Genomic DNA, 21,176 nt, shown 5'->3' with positions numbered 1-21,176 from the left:
TATATGGAACAATGAAAGTTGCCAAACTCCATCCTGGTTAGCTTCTCTCACAACCCTGGCAGTTGTTGGTGATCAACTGGCACGAAAGAGCAAAGTCTGGGTGCCATAAAGAGATGAGCACAAGGGATACTTCCTTGTTGCTGTCATACAAGTTGGTTGGAAAACTTGCAATTGGACGATTCTTGAAAGCAGCAAGCATGGAGAGATATTCCTAGGTACTACATATATGTTTTTATTAGCTATAGTTTCATTGAAACTTGCAGATAGTTTATATATTTTATATATGGATTATCATTATAACATGCTTCATTTCAATCAGATGTCTGTAATCTAAAAGAGTTTGTCCTAATGGTGATGTTAAAGAAGGTCAGTATCCTTTTTTTTCTTTTTTTATGTAATCTGACATGAAAATGTATTTTAAAAACAAATTTTGTAACATTTAAATATCGTGGTGGCAAGTCTTTAAAATACAGTTATTGTAAATGTGAATCTAGGGGGACCATGTCTGGATTGACACCAGTACTGGGGTCCCTGTTGGAGCTCGTGTGAAGATCTCAGAAAATGGACAGTATATTTTGCTTGATGATAATGGGAAGGTAAAAAAAGCAAAGAGCTTTTATTGCTATTATAAAATGTTTCACATCTACTCCTGAAATACAGTATATTGTAAAAATGTATAATAATGGAACAGTTATTCCAAGCTGTTGTATGACAAAGCGTGTATTTAACTTAATTTTTGTAAACAACAAACGATCGTACTACTTTGTCTGTAACATAAAGATCAGACCACATTTTATGAGCAACCAATGCAGACATCCAACCACAGTTTTTCTATTTGATCAATCTAATGTATTGGCATGGTTTCACAGGAGCACAGACTCTCAGGGGAGGAGATGGCCAAGCTTAGGCTTATGCACCCCACTTCGGTTGAAGGTGTGGATGACATGATCAAACTGGGGGACCTCAGTGAAGCTGGCCTGCTTAGAAATCTGCTGGTACGCCACAAACAGGGCATCATTTATGTAAGTGACTTTACATTAAATCGACAATAAAGCCTGTTCATTCCAATAATTGAAAGAAATAACTTTGTCTTAATAAGATGTGAATATATTTTTGTATTGTGTGTGTGTGTTGATTAGACCTATATTGGCTCTGTACTGGTAGCGGTGAATCCCTATCAGTTGCTGCCTATCTACACCACAGATCAGGTCCACCTGTATCACGGGCGTAAACTTGGCGAGTTGCCACCACACATTTTTGCCATCGCTGACAAATGTTACTTCAACATGCGCCGCAATCAGTGCAACCAGTGCTGCATCATTAGGTACACATTTCTTATTTTCACATAGTAGCTCGGTGGTCAGGACTGTTGCCTGACAGCAAGAAGGTCCTCGGTTCGAGCCCCGGCTGGGACAGAAAGCCTTTCTGTGTAGTTTGCATGTTATCCCTGTGTCAGCGTGGGTTTACTCTGGGTGCTCCGGTTTCCTCCCACAGCCCAAACACATGCAGGTTAGGTTGACCGAGGATTCCAAATTGTCCCTCCCACAACTTGTGTATACAGACTTGTGTATAGATTGACTAGTTCTCACCAAGAATATAGCCTTAGTTGCTGGAATGGCGTTAAGAATGAAAAGCAAATAATAAACTTCAGGCTTATTGTTGTGTTGCCATTTATTTTATTGTATCTGATATCTGATGTTGTCGCAATATCAGATTTTCTCTACATGATTATCCTGGCCAAACGAATTTACGATAGCAAAATATCAAATAGTTTTTAAAATAAATGATTTGGTCAAATTCATCTTTCATTGTAATTTTTCTCTTTTTAATTACACTCAAGGGAGTCTGAGAAAGAGTTTGTATCCATTGTGAATCTCAAGGCAAAACTTTAAATGGGTTCTGAAATATCGACAATATTACAATATATGTTGAATTTACCTGTTATCTATAATCATACTTTTTAATATCATGATTATTGTTCAATACCACTTCATTACACGGCTCGTTGGAATGCTTGATTCTGATTGGCCAGTCGCGACATTTGCAGGTTCGTTATTCCCAGATAACAACCTCTCAAAACTAATAATACACGTTAACCCGGATGCAGCAAATCATTTTGACATTTTTTTTTGACAAATGAAATGTAAATTTATCTTTTGATAGCATACATGACATTATATTTACAAATGATTAAACCAAATTGCTCGTGTTATTTGAATGTTGTTTCTAACCTTAAAACCGAAAGTAAACGGCTTTTCCTCGCGGAAGGTCTGCATTCGGTAAAAATGAGCTAATATAATATTTCAAATTCACATTTTATGTCCAGTTTTTTTCTCATGTGGCAAGTAGCCGTGTAATTAGCGGGATAATGTACAAGCAGCCGGCTGTTATTGCGAAATAAGCCCCTTCAGTGTGATACAAGATCACACTGTCGGTGCTTATTTCTGCTATAACAACCGGCTTGCCTGTGCATTATCCCTTACATATTGTGATTAATTTTACAGTCCATGCCCTATCCAACAAAATACCTGCAGCTACATGTTCTGGCTTTCTATTTCTATATAGTTATATATTACACAGTTACAACTGGACTGCAAAAGTGCTTGCCTATTATTGAGAAATTAATGTATTCTATTGTTTTTTTATATACTGTACATATTTCAGCGTATAAATGTTTAAAATATGTTTTGTTCACTGTTGGTTTTTGTCACGTAAAAGCAGTATTCATTTCTACATGTGCAGCAGACAAGGAACAGTACAATCACAAGTAAACACAAGTTCATTAAAGTAATTGAATAAGTAACTAATAAATGCTTCTGGTGCGTGTCAGTGGAGAATCTGGTGCAGGAAAGACAGAGAGCACTAAACTGGTGCTGCAGTTCCTGGCTGCTGTGAGTGGGCAGCATTCCTGGATTGAGCAGCAGATCATACAGGCCAATCCTGTCCTTGAAGGTAAGAACTCAAGTCTGGTTTACTTTACTTTACTATTTCAGTCTGTTCTGTGACAAACTGTCTCACTCCTCTCCCGCAGCCTTCGGGAACGCAAAAACTATTCGGAATGATAACTCCAGCCGCTTTGGGAAATATGTGGAGATCTTCTTTAATAAAGAGGGGGCTATCGAGGGGGCTCATATGGAGCAGTATCTGCTGGAGAAGTCTCGCGTCTGTCATCAGGTGAGACTGCACTTGTCCTCGTGTGCTTTTATGTGGTTCGTAACATTTACATTTAGCCTAAAATTGTCCATGAAATGCTTGTAATGTGAGATAAATGATAATAAATAATGTTGCTTCAGTAATAATACAACAACAAAAAAAATGTTGTTGGATGTGAACCTAACCTTATTCTTATTTTTTATTTTAAGGCACCCCAGGAGAGGAATTATCATATTTTTTATTGCATGTTATCTGGGATGCCAGATGAGCAAAAGAAAATTCTATCTTTTGGTGACGCATCTGAGTTCAAGTACTTGACTGAGGTGAACATTTTAATTGGTTCATATGCGTTCAGTCCTGCTCCTGAATGATCACGATCCTGTTCTTATATAATCCTGTAATATAATACCTTCATTAAATAGTTCAGGTTTGTTTAATTAAAGTTGGAGAAAAACCTTGTTGGATATTGGAAATCGGACTGGGCATCAACTAATTTAGATTTTTATATCAGTTTATCATCATTATAATAGCTCACTATGGCACAAGTTTGGCGATTGACCTTCCAGATGGTTGTTCTAGGGTGACCGTTTGATTTGTGATGGTCGGGACGATGCTGATGATTTCAGACGGATTCGTGCTGCTCTTAAGATTCTCGCCTTCTCAGACAAAGATTGCTGGGAAATCTTCAAGTTACTCGCTGCTATTCTCCACATGGGCAATGTGGACTTTGAAGGTTTTGATTGTCCTGTTAATAACTGCATGTAAATATAATATAGTTCCATGAATCACGTGTGGTCTATATCATCACCATTCCGTTGTAGTTATTTGCTTGAATTTTTCTGTAGGCACTATATTGAATAACATGGACAGCTGTGATGTCCTGTCATCCGGTCATTTCTCTATCACGGCTAAGTTATTGGAGGTGAAGACAAATGTCATGACTATGTTATGCCGAACACCAAACTTTAGATTTATTTATTGTTAGCTTACTCTGTTTTATGTAATCCAGGATCTGGCTAGCTGTTTGTTCACTTCTCTTATTTTGTAGGTGGATAAAGTTGATCTTGATAACAGTCTTACCTATCGCTCCTTAATGACAAACAGAGAGAAAGTATCGAAACCCCTGAGCCCAGAGCAGGCCACAGACACCAGAGATGCTTTTGCCAAGGTACCCTTCATCTTTTTATCTAAATCACCTTTATGAGGCTTATCCTTATGATGGTAATGAGCAATTTGTGTGACCACAGTGCTTAGATATATTAAGACTTCATAAATGCTCATTTGCTTTGAATATTTGAATAAATAAAACTCAATGGCTTACATTTTAGTATGTTTCAATTGTAAAACCTTTAATTTAATAGTGTTTTGAAATTATTGTTTAACCTTAAAATCTCCCATTCCCAGTTCTAATTGCATGCGAAAGATGAGGATGAGTAAATGACAGTAGTGTTGTTTATTATTTAATCAATATTTTTTACACTTCCTTACAGGCCGTGTATGGAAGGCTATTTGTGTGGTTGTTCAAAAGAATGAACAGTGCCATTCACAAACCACAGACCAACGATGCCTTAAACATTGGTCTGCTAGACATTTTTGGCTTTGAGAATTTCAACAAAAACAGGTCAGTGACACATCATCTGATGGCTAAACCCAAAATGAATTGAAACTAAAAATAAGTGTAACGCTGAAATGATCGTGCTTGTGTAGTTTTGAGCAGCTGTGCATAAATTATGCCAATGAGCAGCTGCAGCAGTTCTTCGTGAGGCACATCTTTAAGCTGGAGCAGGAGGAATATAAAAAAGAAGAGATCTCGTGGAAGCGCATTACTTTCAAAGACAACCAGAAGACTCTGAACCTGCTGGCTGTTGAACCTCTCAACATACTGGCGCTGATTGACGAAGAGAGCCATTTTCCTAAGGTTACTTTAATACGCCAATGCGTCGGCTTTCTACACAAATTGATCTTCCTGATTTCACACCTGTGTACTTCTTTTCTCATTACAGGGTACTGATGCCACTATGGTAAATAAAATGATAGAACTACACAAAAGGAGCAAACCTTTTATCCCACCCAAGAGCAACCATAGCTTGCATTTTGGGATTGAGCACTTTGCTGGGGCAGTTTACTATGACTGCGAAGGTACATTTTAATTACTTTAAGCCGTGGTTATTCAATTCTGTTCCTGAAGAGCAATGTCCAAAGAGTTTAGCTCTAAACTCTGCAGGATGTTGCCCCTCCAGGGAGGAACAGACCCGAAAATCTTTACTTTGTATTTTGTCAGGCTTTCTTGAGAAGAACAGAGATGCGTTGAGCATGGACCTCATGGATCTGATTCAGAAATCTTCCAACAAATTGCTTCAACAGATCTTTGCATCCGAGCAGGCTAACAAACTCAACCAAATCATCATGACTCCAGGAAACTCATTACGAGTATGAGCACTTGTGGATGGATTGACTTACCATGCTCAACACTGACAATGGTTTTACGAGAAATTGTTTATCTTTGTTCACGCAGATGGCAAATGATTCAAGGAGGCAGATATCCACCCTGAGCGGTCAGTTTCGTCAGTCTCTGGACGCTTTGATGAAGACTTTATCTCTCTGTCAACCCTTCTTCATACGATGCTTCAAACCAAATGACAACAAGTCCATGGTATAAACACACAACCCCAGTATATTCAATATTTTGTAGTCAAAACCCAACTGTTTTCTCTTGTTAATTCCTGTTTATCGTTCTGGTCAGGTTTTTGATAGAGAGCTCTGCATTCAGCAGCTTCGCTATTCTGGGGTGGTGGAGACGATTCGAATACGTGAAGCAGGATATCCCATCCGCCACACCTTTGAAAAGTTTATGCAGCGGTACCGTGTGTTGCTGAAAACCATAGACTGTGACCCCAACACTGTATGGATATTCATCCATTCATTCATCAATCCAACTATTGCAGCCAATATACAAATTCAGTGCATACAATATTACTGTAATTACAGCACAAAATTAACTTATTTGTATATTAGGAGTCTGCAGCTCACTGCTGTGAAGCTATCTGCAGGGCTATGATCAAAGATAAAGATGACTGGAAGATCGGCAAAACCAAAGTGTTTCTCAAGGTACCCCATGTGTATGATTAGTGTAACATTGTACAGTCATTTTTGCCCAAGACTAACTGGTTTGTAAAATTTGCTATTTATTCCTCTCACAGGATTATCATGACTCCTACCTGGAACTAGAAAGAGAACAAGAGCTTCACAGAAAAGCGATTATAATCCAAAGAGTGATGCTTGCTCATAAGGACAGGTATGATCCCTGCTGCTTCTTTTCTTTGTTCTTATGTATTTGACTGGTGGTCTTGGGGTTTATACTCCATAAACATCTTACATTTAACTTGTGCATTTCACTTTAACATACACATTCTATTTGCATGTTATGGTAAAATTTTCGGGTAAATTGTAATTGAATCGTGTTAATACTTAACCCAGCATCAGTAACACCAATATTATGAATAGTGATGACCAATATTGCATTAATACTCCGCACATTGTAATATTGTATCCAATATACTGTAATATAATCCAGAAGCACTAACTGTGTATTACTATGTAAATGTAGATAATACACTCATTATAATACCACAAATAATATACTTCAATTAAACAATTGATAGTTTGTGATAATTCAACATAGTATTTATTTCAGTTAAGTTTCATCAACGTACATTGCATAGAGAAAAACATGCAATAATACCATGTATTTTAATACCATATTGTATTTATTTTATTTATTATATATATATATATATTATTATATTATTATGTATGTAAAGCTGCTTTGCAACAATGAAAACTGTGAAAAGCGCTATTATATAAATAAAATAAAATTGAATTGAATAGTGCAATTATAAGCTAAGTCCTCCTTCATCTACATACAGAGAGAATTTTGTAAAGAAAAGGAGGGCAGCTCTAGTTCTGCAGAAGCATTGGCGTGGCCACAAAGACAAGGAAGTCTTTTGTAAGGTAAGCTATGCAGAAACAGCAGATGGACAGTCTACAGACTCTACGGTATCTTCTCTTTTGTCATTTGTTTTCAATAGCCCCTAATTTGAAAGGGATCGTTTTCGGGACTGGCAGCTTCAAGTCACCATCACTTTTGACTGAGGCTGTGAGTCCCTAACATCCGGTTGTTTGTGTTCCACGGATGAAGGAAAATCATAGGGATGTATAATAACTGATGACAGTTTTGATTTTACTATTGGGTGAACTTTAATCCAGTGTCTGTTAAGAGAAGGTTGCATTTCTCATTCGGTTACTGTTTTCTCTGTTAGCTCAAGCAGGGATTGCTTCGGCTGCAGTCGAAAGTGCGCAGTCGGCAACTCCACATGCAATACAAGCGCAGCAGAGCTGCAGCCATCACCCTGCAGTCACAAGCACGTGGGTACCTGGCCAGGAAAGACCTGAAGAGTAAAAAAGAGGCAGTCATACTACTACAGGCGCAGACCAGAGGATTGCTGGCCAGAAAAAACCTCAAGAAAATGAAGACGGATGTAAGCCTATAAAGATGTTGTGGCATAACCACATTGCATTACCACATGACTTGGTTTCTATACGTCATTTTTATGCTTAATTAGCATTCATTCTCTTTCCCAGGCATTCCTGACTGCTCAGGAAAGAGAAGCACAGGAACTGGCAGCACTGGAGCTTCAGCAACGTCTTGAGGAGGTGCTCAGAAAAAACGAGGCTGCTGCCAGATGTGAGAGTGAGGTAGATGAGGAAATGGTGGAGAACATCTTTGGCTTCCTGCCCAGTGCAATAGGAGGACAAGAGGGTCAGGCTCCTGAGGGTTTTGAAGTAAGAGCTGCCACAACAGTAGAATAAGGAAGTAGGGAATATATTTGATGGGAATAAGTATAGATAACTTCCTGAAAAATCAATTTTATATTGGGTCCTTTTATAGAGCCAATGACATCAGACAACACACCTACTTCAGCATTTTTTCAATACACAATCATTAAATCGATTCTGGAATTGCTACCTATAAAGATTTCTGCCAATACGCAATTTCAAGGAAAGACATGTTGGTCTGCTTCTACAAAAAAAATGTTTATTACGTTTATTTACTAGTATACTTCTTTAAAGATAAAAAGTATACTTTCGGTCCACTTTTATGTACTACTTAGAAATATACTTAAGTACTAAATATCCACCTTTTTCTTGACGTCTTCATGGAGGGCATCATTACCGCGAGTGACTTCCTGTTTGATGCGCCGCACTTCCGTTTTGTATTTGTTACTATGTTAGAGAACATTTCTGTTCATTTTTAAAAATAAAGTTTCTTGAATAATTTATACGGTAATAAACTGTCACAACAGCCACAGAAAGCTCAGAAAACCTTACGAACGAGTGTTACCACATGACACAACAAGAGCGTAAGTAAATATCTTTAAAAGACAGCTCGGTCTCAAAAACATCACAACATATTGTTTACTTCGTTATTTACTTTATTGTTATTGCATAGTACATCACTATTAACACATGAAGCTTACTGTATATCCAGGGCTAAGTGACATTATAATAATTAATTTAATGCCATCATCCCAGTAGACGTCGCTGTCCAACTTCTTATGGTGAGAAACAAGTTGTTTTTTACGGTCTAGGTTAAAAACTCATGCCCATGCGGCCCCTGTGAAATAATATGGACACTGCTCTTTGACATTATGCTGTTTTAAATGACATAAAAGTATTATAACGTCCGATTAAAAGCTTTCAAGCTAACTTGGTAATGCCTAACTAATGGGATCAAGCAGCGAACCGGAAGTCTGAAGCATCAGCCCTACGGGCATACGCAAGGCATTATGGGTAATTTTGCGCGTTGCGAAAAAGGTGGATAGAAATACACTAAGTACACTTAAGTATACTTGACCTACATTTGTACTTGATCTTTTTATTGAGATATAGGTATGATGAAGTATTCTAAGTGTACTCTGTACCTTTGTGAGTAACTGTTACCCTATAAAATTCTAATTTCCACATAGTTTTAAGTGTTACAGTTTATATAGTTATAATTTACCTTTGGGGTGAAATAGCTTAGATTAAAAAACATGCATGGAGCTAAACCTGATCTTCTTTGCACAAGTAATATATATAAATAGTAAACTATGGCCCGGTTTCACAGACAATGCTTAAGGCTAGTCCCAGACTAAAATTAATGTTTGACCTGTCTTAACTGAATATAACTTGCCCTGAAATATCTTAAAATATATCAGTGCCATTGTTTTGTCTCAGACCAGTAATGTATTCTTCTAAGGTATTTTTATAAAAGCGACATAAATATCTTAATTCCACTAAGGTGTAGTCCTGGCGGAAGCTAAGCCGTGTCTGTGAAACCGGGCCTGTAAGTATGACGTTAAGTATACTTGCAGTATTAAAACTAGTAAACTAGAGTATGCTTAAAAGTGTACTTCAAAGAACTAAAAAATGTGCTACAGACATTGAAGTAGTAAACTCAGTAGGCTAGTTCATTTTATAAGTTCATTTGTTGTGTAGTTGCAGTACAAACAAAAATGTAGTTGTATACTGGTTGTGTACTTTTATGGACCAGAATGTGAGCCAATTTGGTTCCAAGTAGTATTGAACTTGAACTTTGCTTAAGTATATTTCATTTTAAAAAACATATTAAATTAAAAACTTTTTATAAGTAAGGGGAAAAATCAGGCACGAAAAAGGCGGTATGCTCATAATATAGCCTATTAACGCTAATGCTAACTTGCTTTGTTCTGTTCCCAATGTTCTTCTAGGATTTTGAGGCAGAACCAATGAAGTTAGAGGATGCTGAAATAATAGAAAGCCCTGTGATGGAGATGAAGGAGGCCCCATTCCAACCAGACACCAGTGAAGAGGAGGAAATCGATGACTTCTCTTTCTCTAAATTTGCATCTCTTCATTTTCAAGGATCTTCTATGCCCTCACATATCCAGCAGAGACTGCGACAGCCACTGCTGTATCATGAGGATGAGGGGGATGCCCTGGTAACTGCTCTCCCCCCATTAACATCTTATTTTCCCCTTTAAGCCGCCCCTTTAATGTCATATACTGTACCTCAAATCTCTTCACACTCTTTTCCTTTCCTCTCTAGGCATGTTTGACAGTTTGGTGGATCATACTGAGATTTATGGGAGATCTTCCAGAGCCGAAGCAAGAACGTGTTTCTGCTATAGCCGACCCCATCCAGAGGAACCTCGGTCAGAGACAAGCCCGGCGACTGAGTAACATTGTTGGATTAGATCAGGTAACATTGCTTCTTCCTTCACTGATTATTTCAGTGTAGCTTCGGTCTCTGTTATTGTCTTTTTTGTAACTGCAGAAATTTTTGAGAAAAAAAATGAGTCCGCAAAAGGGACTTGGCAGGAGAAAACCCTCGGCCATTCCTGAAGAAGAGGTTAGAAAACTACTGTCTAGAGTACAACAACATTTAAGATACTCACACGTCATGCAGTGTTTAATCATAATGCTTCAATTTACAGCCACAAGAAGAACCAACAACTAAAGTGATGCCTGTTCATGAAGAAGAGGATGTGTTGTTTGGAGAAGGACCAACCTTTGATCGTCCAATGACACCTTTAGAGAAATTACACATCATTGTGGGATATGCAATTGTTCGACAAGATATAAGGTGTGTTCAGTCTGTACAAAGTTCAATTGTTAATACATAATGTGTGATACATTGCTTTCCTAGTACAGAGAAATAAGAGTTACATTATCTTAACAACATGTTTTCTTTTCAGAGATGAAATCTACTGTCAGATCTGTAAACAGCTGACAGACAATAAAAGCCAGAAAAGTACAAACAGAGGCTGGGTTCTTCTGTCCATCTGTCTTGGAATTTTTCCACCTACTGACCGCCTCACTATGGTAAGAAATACTTTACCGCTAAAGTGTATCATCTTTTAGGGTATATGGTATATAGTTTCACCTGTATGCCAGTTTATTATGCACATATTGCTTTATGTAAGCCATTATCACAATGATGTCCTTGTAAAGTATAAACATGGTGGCTTTATGGCTCTGTGAAACATTACGGTTTGTTTAGGCATTGTGCCTGACACAGTAACATTTCGTAAATATGTTATCTCTTTCAGCAAAGAAGCGAAAACGTGACAACATCTTAGTTCTGTCTCAGAAGGGATGTTGAGGGAGCCCTTAGTTGCAACTAGATGCCGCTAAATTTCATACACTAGACCTTTTAAAATAAAATGAAGAATCAATTTATCAATTCAATAATAAAAAAATGTAACTAAAGTTAACTGTCTTTTTCTAATAGACAAATTTAAAACGGTGTATTTAGTTCATGTTTTAAAATGTAGTTAACTATATCAATTTTTTAAAAATCATTCATAAATGTATGAAAATAAATAGACACATTTAAATCCGTTGGGGTAATTCATGTTTCAAAACTTGAATAAATAAAACAATGAATGCACATTTTAAATTTGCCAAATGTTTTTGTCTTTTTGTTTCCCAGTTGCTTTTCGTCATCCATTTGTTATCAAGCAAAATCAAGAAAAAAATGTTGTTACATATTAACGCAAGCATTTTTGTCACAGTACCTGCAGAGCTTTATACGTCATGGTCCAAGTGAATATTCCTCAAACTGTGCTGAGAGAATGCGGAGGACTTTAGCCAATGGAGAAAGAAAAGAACCGCCATGCTGGATTGAACTACAGGTATGACTATCTCTCTGACTGAAGTAAAGATGAATTCTGTCGTTACTCTCACGTTTGCCTAAACATGATCTGAACGGAAAGGCTGTAGAGACCAAGAACCCCATGCTGGTGGTTGTGGGTCTGATGGATGGCAGAAGCATCAGTCTGCACGTGGACTCGGCCAGCACCTCTAGTGAGGTGTGCGATGCTATCATCCAGAAAAACAACCTGAAGGACACATACGGCTTCTCTTTATATGCTGCAATCAATGAGAAGGTTTGTAACATCCAAATGTATTCAGAAAGCTCCTTCACTTGTCATGTAGTACTTGCAAGCATCATTATTATTGCTCATGCGATTTGTTGAGAAGAGGTTTGCTCTTCAAGTCCCCACATATATGTTTTTTGCTCTGGCTTCAGATGTGGTCTCTTGGCAGTGGAGGGCAGCACATTTTGGATGCGGTGTCCATGTGTGAGCAGGAAGAAAGGAGACAAGGAAGAGAGGAACAACACGCTCCCTGGCGTCTCTACTTCCGCAAGGAGATCTTCACTCCATGGCACGACTGTCCATCTGACCTCATCAGCACAGAACTCATCTACAGACAGATAATCCGTGGCCTTAAACATGGAGACTATCTTTCTGATAAGGTCAGTCCAGGATCTGTTCAATGTCTCCTCGTTTAGAGTCGATGTTTGGGATTTCAGTCTCAGTCTGTTGTTGACCTACAATGTTGTTCCAGGAGGATGATTATGTGCAGCTCGCAGCCAAACATTACTATGTACAGCATGGCTCTGAAAGCAGCGTGGAAAACGCTCAGGAAGTTGTTCGTGAGTGTATGAACATGAGTATGATTGAGAACAAGTCTATGGCCAAACTGGTGCAGATGGTCCACTCAGCGCACATACAAGTATGTTTATACACTGTTACATACTACACTACACATCTAAAAGTATGTGGACCCCCGTGCACCTCACCCTTGTGTGTTGGGCATTTCAGAATCATTTTTTACTTTTTTTTTGGTGCCATTCTGCTCTTATGGGAAGGTTATCCATTTGATGCATATTGCTGCTAGGATTTGCTCCCATTTAGACACAAATAAATCTGATGTTGGGTTCTGTCTGACAAGACCGTCTTTTAATTCAAGTAAAAGAGATTTATTGGTCAAGTTCTATGGAAGCGTATTGGTAGCTATTTTCAATTTGAAATGCAATACGCAAAATGGCAGTGCAGTATGTAAAATGACAATGCAATTGTGTATTTGAATATACATTTTAAATAACATATGTGCAACATTAAGTGCAAAATGAAAATAAAAATTCAATGATATCAATTACATTTTTCAGTTCCTACACTAGTTTTAATGTGTTATTTAAATGGATATTTTTAACGCTCTTTAAGTTGCAAAATTAAAATGAAAATGCATTCCCCAAATTGATTATATATGTTTAAGATAGTCAAGCAAAACTGTAGCAAAATGAAAATTCAAATGTTATTTTCCCTAAATGCATTAACATTAACAGGTTGAACATTTGGGAGATTTTCATTTACACACAGCGCGTTGGGTGTTGCAAAATTCAATGTGGACTTGAAAATGCATTTCGAGCTGGCCACGCCCCCTCCCCAATACCGCGTCATACCAATATGCTTCCATAAAGTTCCAGTAAAGACTCACAAAACCATTTGTTTATTGACAGCTCATTGTGTACAGGTGCATTGTCATAGTCAAAAAAGTGTCCTCTGCAAACTGGTTTCATGATGTTAAGATCACACAATTCTTTAAAATTTGCTTTGTATGTCGTAGCATTAATATTTGCCACTGGTCTGGCCAAACCATTGAATTAAAGGCTGTACATTGACATTTAATATACAGCATGTGTTTATTTACAACACCCTTTGCATTTTAAGGGAGTAAAGATAATGTCAGAAATAAAACGAACACTGGTCTTGTGTAATTTCTCAGGGTCCTTACATAAACTCTGCCACACCTGTCGATGATGTAAAAGCAGAGGTTGTCCAATATGCACGCCAGATGTGGCCAATCTATTTCTCCAAGTTGTTTGAGACGTACAGAATTGCTGGTAAATAACTATTTTCTGTGTTTTTTACTCACTGTTGTATTTAATAAATTACTGTTTGGCATAAAGCACTGACTTATTGTGTTCAGGTCTTCCATTGCTTCAAGACCAGTTTGTGGTAGTGGTGAACTGGAAAGGTGTTTCCTTTCAAGTTGGGAAGGAAGCAGTATTTCTGGAGCTCTCATACCCTGAGGTGTCAGGAATCGAAATGCAGAGGTGAGATATTTCTTAATAACAAACTGAAATAGTCAAATAAACATCCAATTTTTCTCAGAAGATTCACCAATTAAAACGTATTATTCTATTAAGGACTGCGAGTAAATAACTGTAATTGGGCATCTGAATAAAAAATAAATAAAGGGCTTTTCTATGTTTTTGCCTTTCTTGTAAAAGGCAGAAAATACTGGTGGATTATCCATTATAGAAACAATAATACAAATTTTGGTAATCACCAGTACTGTTCGTTTAGGGCAGCTGTGGCTCAAACGTTACATTGCGTGGTTGTGTAATATATTTGTTAACCACTGTACTTATCAGAGTAGGTTTATGGCTTGAAAGCCCTGTAAGTTCCCTCAGTCCTCTGTTCTTGGATGTTGATTTACAGCGAGGACAAGTCTGGTGGGATTGTGTGTTTGACCACACCGAGGGGCGAGTATGAGCTGAAGGTCGTGAAGGCAAATGAATTAGTGGAGCTTGTCAACATGTTCCTCTCTGGTCTCAAGCAAAGATCCCTGTACGCGGTAGCAATACAGGACTTTACCAGACAAGGTGCTTTACAATGATTTCCAATTGACTTGTCAAACATCCTAGTATTACTTTCTTTAAAATGTTGACATGAATGCAAAGGCTTTTATCCAAAATGGCTGGTCCAAATTACTTTTTCTTTTAAATGCTTATTTAGAGGATCCCACAGTCCTGAGCTTCAGAAGGGGTGATATACTGTATATCATAAAGGATGGAGAGTATGATCCTGAGGAAGGCTGGATCAAAGCCAGGAATGAGAGGACAGTTCAAATCGGAGCTGTTTCCTTAGATGCCATTCAGATTCTGCCGATGCTGAATAAACCCACTGAAGAAACACTGGTACGTGTAACACTTCTCTTCTTATTAACACTAACCATCACTGTGGGGTGGAACATTATGGGACAGGACTAGTCCTAGACTAAAATAAATGTTAGAGCTGTCTAACTCCTAATTTAACTAGGCGTAGTCCTGGTTTATCCCGGCTAATCCCTGTCCGGGAAACTGCCCCTATAAGTGCACCTCTGAGGGGAAAATATTTATCCGGTGACCTTTGCTTGTGATTTGGAAAAAGAACAGAAATAAACAACTTCTATGCCTGTGTACCTCTAGAATTTGCTGAATTTGAGCCAAGCGAGGAGAAAGTCAGTAGCGCCGATCGTGCTGCAGAGGGAAGAGCTCAGCGCAGAGAAATTAACCCTCTCCACACTGAAAGAGTTCTCCTTAGAATATTTCAGGTAATGTAAATAATAATTGCTTTAAAAGATAAGCTGAATCACTACAATCATAATTTGACTAACATTTTCGGTCGTGGTTCCAGGCAAACAGGTAAAGAAGGGGGACGTAGGGGAGGAGCCAAAGAGAAACTGTGGGCTCTTAGCATAGAGCCGCTCAAACAGCCGCTGCTCAGAAGCCTGCAGGGCAACTCAGATCTCAGCCACCTCGCTTGTGACTGCTTTACCGATATCCTTCACACCGGCCCTATATACCACGAGAAGTGAAACCTTAATTATTCAGTGCAACGAAATACTGATAATTGTCAAAAATCATTATTAAAACATGAGATTTTGAAATTGTTCATTGTCAAAAGGCAAAACAGACATGTGTGCGAGATATGCACACATTGAAAAATGTTACATTTCTTAAAAATAACCTTTGAAAAAAGAGTTTATGACATGCAACGGTAACATTTGACCCTGACCATTTTTCTTTAACTTGCTCTCTCTACCCATCCTTAAATATATGGGAGATTATCCAGTAAAACAAGTGCGAACACCCATAGATCTCACAAACCAGATCTTTGGCCCAGCAATGGAGCACATTGAACTGAGAGATGAGATCTACTGCCAAATAATGAAGCAGATGACTAATAACAGCAATGGGTTAGTCAGCTTTGATTCATTTGGGTTTTGTGCCCAGCTGTGATGCAGTGCCTGTATATATTTCTCTCTTTATGTCACAGGTTGAGTATGGAGAGGGGTTGGCAGCTGTTGTGGCTGTGCTGTGGTCTTTTCCCTCCAGAACAATCTTTACTGAGGCACGTTCAGCAATTCTTGGAGTGCAGACCCAGAGAGACACTGGCCTTTGCCTGTCTACACAGAATGCAAGCCATGCTCAGGTAGATGCTAACAGATGAGTCCTGTAGTAACATCCATGCTGTTAGAAGTACATTATTTATGAGAATGATGTACCAAGCCATAAAACGGAAGGTTTTCTGCAGTTTTTTGCATTGAAATGACCTTTTAATCTTTTGTTTGACTTTATCCTTTTTTTGTCATGTACAGTATTGAATGTAGGAAGTTGCCTCCTCACCAGGTGGAAGTAGATGCCATTCAAAATAACAGCCCTCAGATCTTCCATAAAGTTCACTTTCCAAATGATTCATCTGAAGTAAGAAGCAAAAAAAGAAGTCTTTGCTATTTTATATATTTCAGAATTACATTATGTTCAGTTTTTCTGGATTTACTATTTAAAAGTATGTTTTTTATTTGCATTTATTTGCAGAAAATGGAAACGGGACGAACTAGTTAAAATAATGCTGACTAGAGGCAAAACTGGACTGGTCTCTTAGGGGAGGGTTCCCGGATATTTAAGTTGTTTTTAAAAATGTACTTTACATTTACAAAAACATCGCTGGTGTGGATCTTGAGACAACACAATCGCACTGATATATTTTAAGATATGTCAGTGCAAGTTGTTTTCGAACAAGACACCTCTAACATTTAAGTTCGTCTGGAACTAAGCTGAAGCCCTGTCCGGGAAACCGCCCCATAATGTTTTTCTGTGGCTGTATATCCACATTTAATTTGTTGATCTTTTTTTATTCAGTTATTTGAAGTGACCACAACCACAAGGATCAATGACTTGTGTCGCAGCATATCTAAAAGCCTCCGTCTCTCTTCATCAGATGGATACAGTCTGTTTGTGAAAACAACCAATAAGGTTTAAGACATTTATATTTAAGCTAATTGGTATTTTTTGACAATGTTGATTGAAGTCTTTTTATCCTCATGTGTCGTTTTAATCATTTCAGGTAGAAAGTATGAAATCCGAGGAGTACTTTTTTGACAACCTCAGGCTACTCACAGACGTTGTCAAAAAAGCAAAGAAAGCCAAAGAAAGTAAGTCTTAAAACAAAATAAACCATGTCACGAACGTACACTGTAATCAAACAGACTCTCGCTCTAAAAAAAATGACTGGTTCTGAAAACAGGTACTGCAACTATCGTGCCCTACCTGGTGCTCTTCATGCGGAAGCTGTGGTTTAACGTGATCCCAGGAAAAGATCTAACAGCTGACCTAAACTTCCACTTTCCCCAGGTCTGTGGCCTGATATGAAATTTTGGTTTCTATTTGGAGTCTGATATCAGTTTTATCTTCATGGGGATGTTCACAACACTAAACACTAGCAAATGTTTGTACTACAGAGCAACCTTGCCCAGCAGTCTCTTTTTTGGTTTATTAGGAGTTGCCCAAGTATTTGCGGGGGTACCACAGTATGTCTAAAGAGGACACGATCAGCCTGGCTGGGCTGCTGTTCCGTGCTCGGGCAGACACGGATAGATCTCAGTTCATCATGATCCCTAAAATGCTAAAGGATCTGGTACCCGCTGATCAACAGAAGATCATGTCTGCTGAGGACTGGAAAAAGGTCATTTGAAGTCTTTATTGAGAATATTAGATACAGCTTAGTCTTATTTGATACGAGCGTGTTTACCTGTGCAAGAAGGCTTGTGTGGTACATTGGATGAATGCTGGAATGTCTTTTGGTTTTTGGTTTACAGCACATCATCAATGCATACAACAAGCAGGCTGGTATGACCGTAGAAGAAGCCAAAGTTCAGTTCCTGAAGGTGATCTCACAGTGGCCTACCTTTGGATGTGCTTTCTTCGAAGTGAAGGTGATCAGTTTACCCCTAAAAACAAATGGGTCTTCTAGGTTTCTAGGTACTGATTGTCCTCTTCTTCACAGCAAACATCAGAGAAGAGTTATCCAAATGTTATCATGATATCAATCAGCAAGCAAGGAGTCAGCCTCATCGACCCCAAGACAAAGGTAAAAAAGACACAAATGGAATGTACTGAATATCTGTGTGCACTACATAAGACAGCTTGTCTGTATATCCATCAGTGGTCATTTCTGTAACATTTAAAGGGAGAGTTCACCCAAAAATGAAAATCCTGTCATCATTTAGTCACCCTCAGATTGTTCCAAACCTGTGGAAATTTCATTGTTCTGCTAAACACAAAGGAAGATAATAGGAAGAATGTCAGTAACCAAACAGATCTCAACCCCCATTTACTGCCATACTATTTATTTTCCCTACTATGGCAGTTAATGCGGGATGAAATCTGTTTGGTTACTGACATTCTTCCTATTATCTTCCTTTGTGTTTAGCAGAACAAAGAAATGTATACAGGTTTGGAAAAACCTGAGGGTGAGAAAATGATGACAGAGTTTTCATTTTTGGGTGAACTATCCCTTTAACATTTCATTCTCTATATTTAGCATTTGACTCTGCTTATAAAGTGTTTGTCTTGTTTGGATGCAGGAGGTGCTTATAATGCTTCCATTCAGTAAGATCACTTCCTGGTCTAGTGGAAAAACTTATTTTCACATGACCATTGGCAGCCTGGTGAAGGGCAACACTTTACTCTGCGAGACCTCATTGGTAAGAGTATTTCTGCATTATTTCTGAATACAAATGTTAAGATGCTCTCTGTATTTTTTCTTTATTAAAGTTCTACACATGAACAAATAGAAATAGTATGTATAAATAGTTTAAAAGCATTTGCATGGATTCATTTATTTTAAATTGAGCAGGTTGCTTAAGGTGGGTGACATTAAAATACAGTACCATGACAGTTAAATACTGCAATCTAGATTTAGATACATACAGTATAACCCGTATGGTTTTGGACACTTTGACTCTCTGATTAATAAATCCTGACTATGTCCAATACCCACCAGCCCCAAATAACAAAATGTCCCTTTAAACTTATGTTTGTCTCTTACAGGGTTATAAAATAAGTGATCTCCTGTCATCATATAAGGACATGTATCTGAATGAGAGGAAGATGGTGCGCCCCAGAAATCAGATGTTTTTTTGAATGTGCTTCTGCTGAGGATATAATTTTGTCTGATACGTCACTGATCACGAAGAACCATCACGTGTTGCCTCATGAGAAGCATGTTTGGCGTTATCATTCTAATATAAATTTTTATGGTGTAACTTGAATATAGTGAATATAGTTCATACTTGGTATACTGTGTAACAAAATTAACAATTAAAAACTCTTTTCAATCAGTTTTTTGCTTCCTCTTCTCTTTAATATTAACATAATCATTTTCTATGCATGAATATTTATTTTTAGAATATCCCATATATGAAGAGTTTGGTTCCAAAATGAAATAACTCTTTGTTTTTAATTCATGTTTTTTTATTGTGCATTCCAATTAATATCAACCAAACTGCAATTGGTTTGTTATACAGCTAACAAACACAATAAAACATGATAAAAACATGATTTTTGAGAATTTTAGGGGGGTTTCATATGGTATTCTCATCACCTTGCATTGCAATGTTGCACTAGGTGGCAGTGTTTTACAGTTTAATTCTAAAAATGACGTAATCAAATGCAATTTTTAAATGAATGATGATGTTTTACAGTTATATGCAAAAACGAATGCTTTAAAATGGACTAATTGTATACATTTTCCAAGTATGGGATGGAAATCTTTTTGTAGTATTTAATTGGCAGCGGCTATTTGCACTAAGTGTGCCGGTGTTACAGCAAATTCTGTGACCGTCGTATAATGTGACCGCAGTAGGCGCTGTTATCAGTGCCGACAAGTTCTCTACGCAAAGAGCGTAAATTCGCGCGAGAATGCGTTTTGGGCTCGTGCGCAACAACGGGCCTTGTTCTCGTGCACGTTATCGTGAGCGTGCTTTTGAAAGTGACCTATTAGTCAGATATGGTGACCCATACCCGAAATGTGACCTCTGCTTTTAACCCATCCAGAGAGTAGTGAACACACGCACAGCAAGTGATGAACACACGTACACCCGGAGCAGTGGGCAGCTATCACCGTTATTGCGCACGAGCACAAAGCGCATTCTCGCGCTAATTTACGCTCTTTGCGTAGAGAACTTGTCGGCAGTAACAAAAGCGCCTACTGCGGTCACAGAATACGACGGTCACAGAATTTGCTGTAACACCTGTCTCCCATGCCGCGCTATACACTTTATGCCACTCGAGTCGCTGTTTGAAATGGCGTCAATCTTACACTTTCTCTAGTCCAATCACATATTGGTGGGCGGGGCTAGTGTAAATAGTCTCTGCCAACAAGGCGGGCTATTTGTACTCAGTGTAAATAGACACTACGTATTTAATTACACCAAGAAATGCAATTTAAAACAGGCCCACCACAATGTAAATAAAAATAACGAAAATGCTACTAATAATTTTCTGCCAGTATATTTTCCGTTAATATTACAGACATCTAACGCTAAAACACAACACAATGCAGTGCAAATTTTAAAATCAGGTAATACTGATCTGTTTTACATTACTTGTTTTATTGTTTTGTTTTAGTTTGGTAATGTACATGGGAAAGGCCCCTTGCTGACTCCTAACAGACTCTAATTCATGTTTAAAACGAACAGGTACACTACAGTAATACTAAATGTCCAGAAGTGGACTTGATTTGTTAGTTTGGCTTCTGTGCTCTCGTGACCTCACAGATATGCAACCATTCTTACTTTCAGTGACCCAGCTTTTGCTGGATGTTGTTCAAAATGCGTCCCATATTGAATAACAAGATTGAAAAGAATATATCACCAAGCTGTTAAATCACTTTGTAATTTAAAAGAAAGCCATTTAAGAAATTGATATTCTACATTTAAACTAAATGCTTTTAAAAAACGCTATGCTTGGGCTACCTCCAAGGTAACCGAAACATAAACAAGCTTTTAAGACTTTCCAAGGCTTTTTTACCACTTAATTCCTCCAC

The 21,176-nt window shown here is 38.0% G+C and overlaps 1 protein-coding gene across 1 annotated transcript; it reads left to right on the top strand.

Annotated features, from left to right (window-relative positions):
• The first annotated feature begins 129 nt into the window (after window positions 1-129).
• Window positions 130-19,461, top strand: myo7bb (myosin VIIBb). Its single transcript, XM_057333778.1, has 48 exons — window positions 130-215; window positions 320-366; window positions 495-596; window positions 870-1,022; window positions 1,140-1,324; window positions 2,831-2,952; window positions 3,032-3,174; window positions 3,363-3,476; window positions 3,733-3,886; window positions 3,999-4,075; window positions 4,202-4,321; window positions 4,644-4,774; window positions 4,861-5,071; window positions 5,157-5,292; window positions 5,435-5,583; window positions 5,669-5,806; window positions 5,897-6,055; window positions 6,169-6,261; window positions 6,354-6,448; window positions 7,080-7,164; window positions 7,473-7,691; window positions 7,795-7,995; window positions 9,942-10,172; window positions 10,280-10,432; window positions 10,508-10,582; window positions 10,668-10,816; window positions 10,929-11,055; window positions 11,748-11,867; window positions 11,949-12,122; window positions 12,266-12,493; window positions 12,586-12,753; window positions 13,807-13,924; window positions 14,011-14,137; window positions 14,526-14,689; window positions 14,823-15,004; window positions 15,275-15,399; window positions 15,483-15,625; window positions 15,891-16,044; window positions 16,125-16,280; window positions 16,447-16,552; window positions 16,991-17,104; window positions 17,196-17,283; window positions 17,376-17,482; window positions 17,628-17,813; window positions 17,947-18,063; window positions 18,135-18,218; window positions 18,715-18,834; window positions 19,181-19,461. Exons 2-48 carry the CDS (start codon window positions 349-351, stop codon window positions 19,271-19,273), a joined length of 6,414 nt encoding a protein of 2,137 aa, XP_057189761.1. The 5' UTR covers window positions 130-215; window positions 320-348; the 3' UTR covers window positions 19,274-19,461.
• The last annotated feature ends 1,715 nt before the right edge of the window (window positions 19,462-21,176 follow it).

This window comes from Triplophysa rosa, linkage group LG5 (assembly GCF_024868665.1).
Source record: "Triplophysa rosa linkage group LG5, Trosa_1v2, whole genome shotgun sequence".
In the NCBI taxonomy this organism is placed as follows: Eukaryota; Metazoa; Chordata; class Actinopteri; order Cypriniformes; family Nemacheilidae; genus Triplophysa; species Triplophysa rosa.
The sequence above is the reverse complement of the archived record's forward strand: the minus strand, read 5'-3'. Positions and strand labels throughout refer to the sequence as shown.